General features: G+C 37.1%; 1 protein-coding gene across 8 annotated transcripts in view; it reads left to right on the top strand.

Moving 5' to 3' along the window:
• Nucleotides 1-10,934, top strand: part of RBMS1 (RNA binding motif single stranded interacting protein 1) — a 139,740-nt gene extending 128,806 nt beyond the window's left edge. For all 8 annotated transcript variants that reach the window (XM_087920098.1, XM_087920097.1, XM_026697167.2 and 5 more), the window contains exons 10-14: nt 2,110-2,160; nt 3,699-3,809; nt 5,256-5,336; nt 6,638-6,722; nt 8,157-10,934. In XM_087920098.1, coding sequence (XP_087776224.1) covers nt 2,110-2,160; nt 3,699-3,809; nt 5,256-5,336; nt 6,638-6,715 — 321 coding nt within the window. In that variant the 3' untranslated portion in view covers nt 6,716-6,722; nt 8,157-10,934. The remainder of the gene's footprint in view (nt 1-2,109; nt 2,161-3,698; nt 3,810-5,255; nt 5,337-6,637; nt 6,723-8,156) is intronic.
• Nucleotides 10,935-11,213: the final 279 nt, after the last annotated feature.

The raw sequence follows: 11,213 nt of genomic DNA on the forward strand, positions 1-11,213 counted from the left end.
GCAGAGCTAACAGTAAAATTATGTTTTCTTTGTAAGTGGCTCATCTGTATTACACATATTGAAAAGCCTTATTACCAAATCTGGGCATATCTAGATAAGAAGCTCACCTCCGCTCCCAAATTCCTCAGCTCCCAAATTCCCTCAGAGCTCTAGAAATTTAGGATTATGCATCTGGAAGGCAAACAGGTTGAGGAAAGCTGGGGTAGAATGCCAAAGATAATGCAGTACTACATTGAATTGTTTTAGTGTAAATTCCACACAGATTTATCAGTAAACTGCTCCTTGGTTTCCTGTTGTATAGAAATTGATAGGTGCAGCAGGGGGACATAAAAGCTTTTGTCGCTTAAAAGTATTGCTAAAATAAGAGATAATGCATTGTGTTTGAGGGAGCCTCGAAAACCTCAGATTGTTTATCAGATTTGCCAAAAGAGAACAGTCCTGCCCCCCAAAAGCTTCCTTACTCCCTATGAGAATTAAGAATCTCCCTAAAATTGTACATTAGTACATTTTATAGGAAAAGTCCCTGGAGTATTTATAGATTATTTTGTAAGACTTCAAGTAGATATCCTGTTTACTTCCTTTCTATTTAGTGCAGGATCTGACAAAACATTGGGAGATAAACCCAAGGAACCTTCCTCAAGGCTGAGGAAGAGAGTAAGCAATCTCACACTTTCTTTAACCCCCCATCTCCCTTGGGAAGGCTGTGTAAGATCAGACTCCAGAGACCGTGCTAGCTTTATTGGTTTAGAAGAGGGAAAGAAAGAAGAAAGCAAGAACAGTGTTACGGAGAATGGCTAAACAACCACCTTTTCCCCTTGCCACCAGGGAGTGAAATTGGCTTAGTTAAGGGCAAAGGAACTGTATTCAACCAATGTGGGATCCCTGCCCAGGCTCTGCTCAGGGTATATTGATTGGCGATTGCCCGATGTGCTTGGAAGGAAGGCCCTGCCAGACAGGAAGGCCTGGGGAAATCAATCCCACATTCTATTGAATCGCTTTTGCAGACTTCACTGGCTGCTACTTCTGAGTCCTTCCTCCAGATGGCGCTTTTGAGCAAGGGGTATGGATAAATGGCTCTGGTTCTCCCCGTTCAAAACCAGACTTAAAGGTAGTACTTGTGTATGCAGAGAATAAAGGGGGGGGGGGCGTTGAGGAGTTGCTTCTATTTACAGCCTGCACAAATTGTTCATAAAGGCCAACGTAATTTGTACCCATGCTTATCCAAACGAGATAAGAACCTGTGGAACTTGCCACTCTGAATCTTTCAGTATGCTGTTTTACAGTTCACTGAAAAAGAAAATGGAGGTATGAACACCTAAAAGTTGTTATAGTATTAAGACGTTCATAGGCAGCACATTTGTTTTAGATAGAAACTTTTCAAGATTTTTTTTCCCCTCAAAATGTCCAGATGATCCTTATCAGGCATAATTTCCTCCAGTTCTATCTGTCTGATTAAGCTCTATTAACTGTTCCTTTTATCCAGAGCATTCATCCCAAATAAAAGCAAAATAACTCCCAAGTCATATTTACAATGAACTTTTTAAAGTTAACTGCAGCCCGAGTTGGACAGCACTAAGGCTCAACAAATAACCTCCTCTATTGTAAATCCCAATTGGTCTTTTCAAAAAAAAGGAAACAGATGTTACCGCTTAGCCAGACCCCTCCCTCGCCTTGGTATCTGTGAAAACTCTGTTGAGGAGATCACATCCTGTACTCTTGCAATGTCAGATCGGGATTGCTGGTATTCAGCTTTCTGCTTATGGTTTAAAAAAGGGAGGAACTGTTTATGACTTAATCATTTGTCATCTGCTTGTAGCATTTGAAGGTACCGCACTAATACATTTAGATTGGAGGGGATTATGGTGTCTTCTAAGTGAAAGGTAGTGTGAATTAACACAGTCTTCCAGGTTGTCCTATATTGGCACTGGAATTTTCACCTTTTGCAGCCCACATATAAGTCAACTTAAGCCCACTTCCCAACCTTGAGGCTTCAAAAGATGTGAACTTAACATTATTGGAAGCTATATAACTGAAGATACACTGAACATTCTGTAAGCTATTCATCCTTAATACAAATTTGTTAAAAATGTTTTTTGTTTTATTTTCCAGGTGCAGAGTCCCTCCTGGATGCAGCCTCAACCATATATAATGCAGCATCCTGTAAGCATGCGTTCTTTCCCTTAATGTTGCTCTTACTCTGCTGTTGAAATGGGAATGGGTAGGAAATGATTTTGTTCCCATTTCTATAGGTTTATATAGTCAAGAGCTGGGGTTATATAAATCCATATAGCTACATTCTTTAGCAGGCAGAACCTATTGCATACACTAAATAACCATCCAGAGTTGCTGGGAGTCAGGCATCAACCTAATATAACATTATGCAATCCATCACTATTGATAAAAAAAGTAAATAATTTCATGTTATCCTTAAGGCCCCTAATCCAAACAGTGAAGTGACTGTTGGATCAATTCTATCCATCTGTAAAACTGGGACGAAAACTTATGAGTCCCGTATATTGCTTGGAAGATCCTAGAGTGATTTATCAGGGTTATTATATACCTGAAAGGCACTTGAGGATAGCTATAAATACATACATACATACATACCAAACAGGTGTGTGTGTATGCATGTGTGCCTGTATCTTTAGATACATAGTTCCTGACAGGAAATCCTAGATCTATCACTTCTGAAGCTTAGGAATTCATTTAGGAAATGTGCTCACTTCTCCCACTAAATTTAGTTTAGAGAAACTTGCAGTCTATATTTGGGGCTGGGTGATATCTGTACAGCCATATATGGAGCCCATTATAAATACTTCACTAACTGCCCTGGTAAAATAACTTGACTGGAAATATTCTTACCTATGGAACAAACTAGCCATACTGGATTAGACTAATGTTCCATTTAATCCAGCATCCCGTTTCCTGCGTGCTGCAAAGAGTTATATTTATTGGCTTAAATGGTCCCTTCCAATTCTGTGCTGGATGGACAGAGGTTTCCGGGAACATTTTTCCTCTAGAGAGCTTTATCAGTGAAATGGATCCAGGGACCATACATCCATTTTGGTTTTTTTGCTTAAGGAAGAGGGGAGGGGAGAGTTTGTGCAAAAAGTAGAATTCCCAACTATTGCAGTAACAAGATCCATATGTTTTATCTAGAAAAAAATGGCCCTTTATAGAAGGTAGAAAAACACTCAGGAAATGCCATGAAGGTGGCATTTTCCTATGCCTGAGGAAATGGAAGATTCCCCCTGCTATAGCATTCAGCAGAATCGCACATATTTACTTGGGCCTTAAGTTGTGATAATCTTGCAATGAACAATAATTTCATAATTATGTGAATTTCATAATGTTCACCTTCCAGTATCTTTCTCAACCAGTCATTGAAAAAACCAGGTGTGCTATTTCAATAAAGATCTTAAATTTAGTTATTTGTTTTGTTTGTATCCTGCCTTTATTATTTGCACAAATAATTCAAGGCAAGAACGTATACAACCCACCTTCTTTCCCCTATTTTCCACACAATGACAACCCCTGTGAGGTGAGTTGGGTTGAGAGAGAATGACTGACTCAAAGTCAAAATATATCTTACTGAAACGGTCCTATAAAAGCGTCTTTCACATGCAACTTTTCTAGAAAAGAATGGGAAATCCACATTAGGAGGAAGTGTTTTAAATCTGTCTCTTTCATTTTGGTAGGGGGCTGTATTAACTCCTTCCATGGAGCACACCATGTCTTTGCAGCCGGCATCAATGATAAGTCCACTGACCCAACAGATGAGCCACCTTTCATTGGGCAGCACTGGAACAGTATGTAGCCAATTCCAATAAGCTCCATTAATAACCACTGTAAAAGTTAGCTGTCTGTTTTATGGCATTTTCACTACCTGGTAAGAGTGCATCCAGTAGAAACCCTGTCCATATGCAACATGGACAGTAGCAGATTTGAAGGGTGATTGTACCTGATTTCTTCCCATATTTCTCCAAAATACATGATCTTACAGCTTGATAGCAGTTGTGACAAGAGCTCTTGAATCTACTATGATTTATCTGCCAACAAGAACTGGCATTGTAAGAAATGTCTTGCAAAGAAAAAAATAAAAATGCTGTTGCCAGTGATTTGGTTAAAATGATTTTGGAAACACTTGATTTTTTTCTCCATGATATTAAAGCAAAAAACCCTAAAACCACACTTTTACAGGTAGTCCTCGATTTACAACCACAGGTGAGTCCAACATTTCTGTTAAGTGAGACATTTGTTAAGTGAGTTTTGCCCCACTTTACGATTTTTCTTGCCACAGTTGTTGAGTGATAAGTGGGTCTGCACTGCAGTGGATAAATTAGTAACCTAGTTGTTAAATGAACCTGGCTTCCCCGTTGCCTTTGCTTGTCAGAAGGTTGCAAAAAGGGAACATGTGACCCTGGGGCACAGCAAAGGTCATAAATAAAGCATCGATTTTGATCACATAATCATGGGACTACTGCAAAGTCACAACTATAAAAAATGGTTATAAATCATATTTTTCAGTATTGTTTTAACTTTGATCACTAAATAAACTGTTGTAAATCGAGAACTACCTGTATTCTTTTTAATAATCTGAGAGCATGCATTCTTTTTCTGCAATAGCACTTAGACTTTTATACCGCTTCACAGTGCTTTACAGCCCTATCTAAGCAATTTATAGTCAGCATATTGCCCCCAACAATGACCTTGGAAGGATGGAACACTGAGTCAACCTTGAGCCAGTGATAATCGAACTGGCGGCAGTTGGCAGTCAGCAGAATTAGCCTGCAATACTAATGCATTCTAATCATTATGCCACCACAGCTTTGTAAGCTGCCTGTAGAATCACAGTGGATGAATTAGGTGACCATATAAATTTTCTTAATGAATAATAAATACCTTCATTTGCTAAATTTATCATAGTTTATCTAAATAAGTTATAACATGTTTTCTACGTTACTCCATCCTACCCATCACACATTTGGATGAAAGCTGTATCTACTTTCAAATACACTATGTTTTGTCTGGAATTATTAAACCTACATTAACCATGGTTTGCCATTTCAAGTATGATTATGAGCCATGAATAAGCAAAAAGAGAAGAGAACTCTTCCAAGCAAGTCATGTTGCACATCATATTTTTTGGGCCTTATATCTCAGATGTAACATGCTTGAATGTGCTAATATTTAAGATGCTAACATGCTTGCCTGTGCTCCACTGAGCTGAATACATTATCTGCCTTTTTTTGTAGTACATGCCTGCCACAACAGCTATGCAAGGAGCTTATATTCCCCAGTATACACATGTTCCCACTGCAGCTGTTCCAGTTGAGGTGAGAAAATCTTTACTAGTCAAAATATATTACATTATTGCTGTGAACTGTTGGTTGTTGTTGTTTTGCTACTCTTATTGATGCATCATATTTTTAATGGTATTTAGTTTTTTTATGTTTTAACTGTACATCGTCTACAGCTGTGATGGCGAACCTATGGCATGCATGCCACAGGTGGCACGCAGAGCCATTTATGTCAGCACGCAAGCCGCAGCAAACTTACCTCGCTGCGCATGCGCGCACCTCACAGCTGATTTGAGGCCTTTTTCGGCCTCCCAGAGGCTTGAAAAAAGCCTCTGCAGGCTTTGCAGGATGAATAATAGGCCCGTTTCATCACTTCCTGTCATACCAGAAGTGAAGAAACGGGCCTATTATTCATCCTGCAGAGGCTTTTTTTCAAGCCTCTGGGAGGCCAAAGAAGGCCTCAAACTGGCCAAATATCAGCTGTGAGGCACAGTGCAGGTAAGGTGGGGGGATTGCGCACGCAGGGGGGGCATTGCCTTCTGGATGCTGGCACACGAGCGCGTGCACACAACTTTTGGCACAGGAACCCAAAAAGATTAGCCGCCACTGGCCTAGAGTTACTCTGTGAGTGAGTTGGGTGACATCTAACTTTAACAAAAAAATAAAATGAAAATTCTACATATGCCTTCTTAAGAATTTGATTAATAGCGTGGGATAAAAGCAACTATGGTAAGAGTGAGTGTGTGTTTATGGTTGCTGATGTGCTTTTAGGCACAGTCTTTGTAGAGAACCAAAGATGCAGTATCTTAAGAAAAATGGCCAACTATAATATAAGTAGTCCTCAACCTAACCCCCACAATTGAACCCAAAATTTCTGTTGCTAAGCGAGACATTTGTTAAATGAGTTTTGCCCCATTTTACAACCTTTCTTGCTACAGATGTTAAGTAAATATCTGCAATTGCTAAATTAGTAACACAGTTGTTAAGTGAATCTGGCTTCTCCACTGACTTTGCTTGTCCAAAAGTCACAAAAGTTGATCACATGATCCTGGGACACTGCAACCGTTATAAATATGAGTCAGTTGCCAAGTGTCTGGATTTTGATCATATGACCATGGGGATTGCTGCAATGGTCATAAGTGTGAAAAACGGTCATAAATCACTTTTTTCAGTGCCATTGTAACTTTGAAGAGTCTTACAGGACTACCTGTATATGACATCACAAATTTTAGAAGCTGTCTTGATATATTTTCTTATAAAATATGTTCCATAACTCAATTGAAGAAATAATAATTAGAATACCTCTCACAATATAGCTGGTGATTTTGTTTTAACAGGAGGCCAGTGGTCAGCAGCAAGTTACAGTAGAAACATCCAGTGATCATTCTCCATACACTTATCAGCAAAACAAGTAATTATGAGGTAAAATTTTGTCGTCATGTTTATCCATAAGTGTAAAAATATTTTCTCATCCCAAAATAGAAGGAACTATAGACTCTGCTAATAATTCTATGAAGCCAGTGTGAAATAATGCTGCATTTGGTACCCTGAATGTTTTCTCAGTTCCTACAAAAGTTGTCTGCTACAACCATGAACTTGTCAAGGAAGTTTCCTTCTGTTGATTATAGAAAAATACATTGGTTGTAGCAAATTTGTATTAGGTTGCTTAGGATATGGACCTCTAGAATATCTATATTAGAGACCCATTCTTATAAAGCCATATTTTAATATTTGAATTTAAGAATTTCCTTGGATTTTTAACTTGCCTTCCAATTAACATTTTAGGAAAATATATCCAAGTATTATCCTAAGTATTTAATTTTAATTTTGCAAGAAGTCTTACCCCCTACCTGAAAATGGGATACCGTGTTTCTCATAAAATAAGGCTGGGCCTTTTTTTTTTTTTTTTTTTGAGCCCTGAAAAAAATGGCTAGGCCGTTTTTTCTGGAGTGACTTAATTTCCCCCCCACACGCAACCCCACACATCACCCCGTGAGCAGAATCACCCGCCGCTTCTATCGGCTGATAGAAGTGGCCTCTTGGTAAGGCATGGCTGCCCGCGGGGTGCTCTAGCCAAGGCTACCTGTGCGGCGCTCCTAAAGGCAAGTTCCCCCTTGCCTCCTAAAGGCAAGTTCCCCCCATTTCCCTTCATCTCGTGTAGTTCAAGGGATGCTGAGAAATGGTGGGGAACACATGGTTTAAATAGGCCCAAATTTTGGGGGCGGGGCTCAATTTCACCTCATGAATATAAAACAGTGCTGGCCTTCCTGGGGGGGAGTGTATTGTTGGAGAAACATGGTACTTTTATATATTTTTGGGAAAAAGAAGCTCACACTTCTATTTTGTCCACATAATAATATGAAATATTTTTATTAGATCTCATATCTACTTAGAAATTTTAATATCAAATGTAGATTACATGCATGCAGGTATCAACTAAACCATGGCTTGTTTCACTAATTTGGGAATTCTTTTTTAGCCATTCTTTTTGTAGCTATTCTTGTCTCTGTGAAATGTGCTATGAAGTCCTGGAAATGGCTCAAAAAGAAATTGAAAATAAGCCAGGGAAACTACCCCCAAAGCATGTCCTTTTTTGGGATATCATGTCACTTCACAGGTGCACTTTGTAAACCAATAATAAGCCCTTTTTTAAACTGATATACTTGCTTCAAATAAACAATAGTGTATTCATTGCCCTTTATTCATACGTACCTTTGGGCAAGGTGTCAACTAAGCTCCACATAGAAGATTTTCCCCCTTTAAGTTTATAACCTCAATAAATTTTATACAGCAGGCTGGTTATTAGGAATGAGGTCTTTGGGGATGAAATGTATTTTTACTCTTTTTTTTTTCCAGATATGTTGGTGGTGACCTTGCTAGGGAAGGATGCAAAGGCTGAAACAATCATGGATTTTACTGATCAATTGTGCTTTAGAAATTATTGACAGTTTTGCACAGGTTCTTGAAAAAGTTATTTATAATGAAATCAACTGAAACTATTTTTGCTATAAGTTCTATAAGGTGCATAAAGAAAAAGAAAAAAAAAATCTTAAAATTCATCCTAGTAGCTGTTCCCTTTCCCTCCCCCCTCAAACAGGTTTATTTTAGTATGAAATTTTTTATCAAGTGTTATGACGCAAAAAAAAAAAAAGAAAAAAAGAAAAAAAAACCTTTAAAAATAATTCCGGTCACGCACAGCTCAAAATGGAGACACATCCATGTGCATGACAGAATCCGTCTCTTGGTTTATTTTTATTTTGTTTTAATTTTTTTTAAAAAAACGTATAATTTCTTTTGAAGTTTAAATTAGTAAAACATCCATGCTGATGTTCTGTGCTTGCTGTGTGAGTCTCGCTCTAGTGCAGTGTTGCAATTGTAGGGTCTGTTTTCATAGCTTTCTGTTTTGTTTTGTTTTTCTTTAAAAGTAGTCTGAGGTGTCTCATCTTTTTTCTATCAATTCCAATTTGCCTTAACTCTTTTAATGCTGTAGCTGTTTCAGTACGTAGTCCAAACTAATGGTGTAGAATGCTTTTGACCAAAGCTGGTCTATTATGCCTTGTAAAACAGCAGGATAGGGCTTTTAAGAGGTAGTCGATAAAAATTGCTGAAAAATCTGGCTTTTTAAAAATGTGTAGTAAGTGTTTTTAATGATTTTTTTTTCCTCACATAATAATGTAAGGTTGTGAAATGCAAGATTGGGGAATAGGGAAATGTTTTGTGTGAAACACATTTTTCTGACTGGGGAAATTTTAATAGAATAAATCGTTTGTAAGGCCTTATGCCAATTAGTTTTCCTCTGCTAGTTAGGAACTCTGCTGTATGATGCAATGTTAAAAAAAAAAAAACTTTTTGCCTTTTTTTCCAGAAGCTAATTATGTTTTAGTTGTAGGGTGGGGGAGTTGGGGAGGGGGGGAGGGGAGGGAATCTGCCGAATGTTTCTGTCCTTTCTAGTAATGATAATGCTTAAGAACAATGCTGTACTGAGACCTAGCAAATAGAGGCATTTGCTTTTACAGCAAAGGCAAAAGCTAAAAGACCTTTTTCAAAATATAAGCTGAGATTTAAGTAGAAAACGAATGAGATTGGGTACTCGCTCTCTATATTAGGTAAATAAAGACTTGGCACTTTTTAAAGGTAACTTTACCAAAGAACAAAAGAGCCAGTAACTAATAATTCTGAATTGTCTCAGCAGTTAATGTCTTCTGTACTCTTTTATTTTTTCTTTTTTTTTCTTTTTGCCGGACCAGTTTGCGGTTAGAAGAATGTGCCTTTTTTTGTACATTTGCATTTAGGTTTTATAATTTTTAATTGATGTATGGACACAAACAAACAAACAAACAAACAAACACAAAAAGCATGAAGGAAGACTTGGATCCAAGCAGTGCCACGCTTTACATCATCACTACAAGTGTTCAGTGTAAAGAAAAGAAGAAAAAAAATAATTTTGAAACTATGAAATTCCTGATTTCACAAATACACTGTTATTTGTACTTTTTAATGTATTAGATAAAAACTCACTGCTCTTAAAAAGCTCGTTTTTATTATGATCGCATGTGTAAATTAAGTTGTCTTCCAAAACTGTGTACTTGTCTGGTCAACTGTGTATGATCAGTTATCTACCTCAAGGCTTATTTCTTTTTCTAATGGGACAGGTTGCTGGCCCTCCCTGTTACCACAGACCAAATCACCCTAGCTCAGGAGCTAGGCCTAAGCAATTCTTCTTTTCACTTTTTGTTTCCTTTTTAGTTTTTAAATTTTATGTGAGTATTCAAGTACAGATGTCAGTGACATTTCATAGTTTCAAAAGTCAATGCTGCTCTGAGAAGTGTAGATTCTAATAAATTACATAGACATAAGAAATATGTTTTGATTTTGTTTTCTATTTTTTTATTTTTTTTTAAAGAAAAAAAGTTGTGGTATTATTGGTTCTATGCTCCCTTGAATTGACTGCTTTGTCAGAGTTCAAATTCCTTGCATCTTGTTTCTTGGAGGTGGCATGTTTCCCCAAAAGAAGAAGAGGAGTTATTTAATACTTGGTCTTCTCTTTCAAATAGCTAAACATTGAGTTAAAACAGTGTTTCTCAAACTTGGCAACTTTAAAATGTGTGGACTTCCAGCTCTCAGAATTCCCCAGTCATAATTGGATGTGGGATTCTGGGAAATCCACACATCTTAAATTTGCCAAGTTTGAGAAACACTGGGTTAGTGGGAGGAATAGATGCTATTGGAAAATCTGAACTAAGTGCCATACTCATTATCTGCTAAGATTTGCAAAATGTATCCTCTGTACATAAAAAAAAATAATCAATTACTTAAACATCACATAGTAGACAGCCATTAAATTATAAAAAAATAATTTATGAAGAAAGACCTTTTGTACAGATTGAAAAAAAGATTTTCATAGAGATATCTATATGATCAAGAGAGTTAATTTTTTATTTTTGTTTTACTAGTGCCACAAACTTGCCAGTGGTAACTTATTTGTCCGGTTCAAGATAACTCTGTCATTTTGTTTCCTAGGACTTGTTGTTAAATGCCAAAAGACATTTTTGAACTGTAAATTTGATTAGATTGTTAGCTTTTTTCTGTTTTATTTCTTTTGAAAACTTTTGAATAAAAAACATCAAAACAAAACCAGACTTTCTCATGCTTTAAAAAAAAAACTATATAGATTCAGCTGATAATTAATCTTTATAACATTCACAAAGTTATAACATATTGCTCATTATTTGAGTATGCTTTACTGACAATATTTACATAACCTATCAAAATATTTTCCTCTGAAAACTAAAGACAATGTTCAAAGCTCTCTATCTTCCAGAAAATCAAAATCAAAATACAGCAGCTTGCCCAAAACATCCAGAAAACTTTTTTCTTCATCCCTCCTTTCCAACTCCAGAACAAATACACCAT

This window comes from Pseudonaja textilis, chromosome 1 (assembly GCF_049901715.1).
Source record: "Pseudonaja textilis isolate UNSWEBS1 chromosome 1, rPseTex1.2, whole genome shotgun sequence".
In the NCBI taxonomy this organism is placed as follows: Eukaryota; Metazoa; Chordata; class Lepidosauria; order Squamata; family Elapidae; genus Pseudonaja; species Pseudonaja textilis.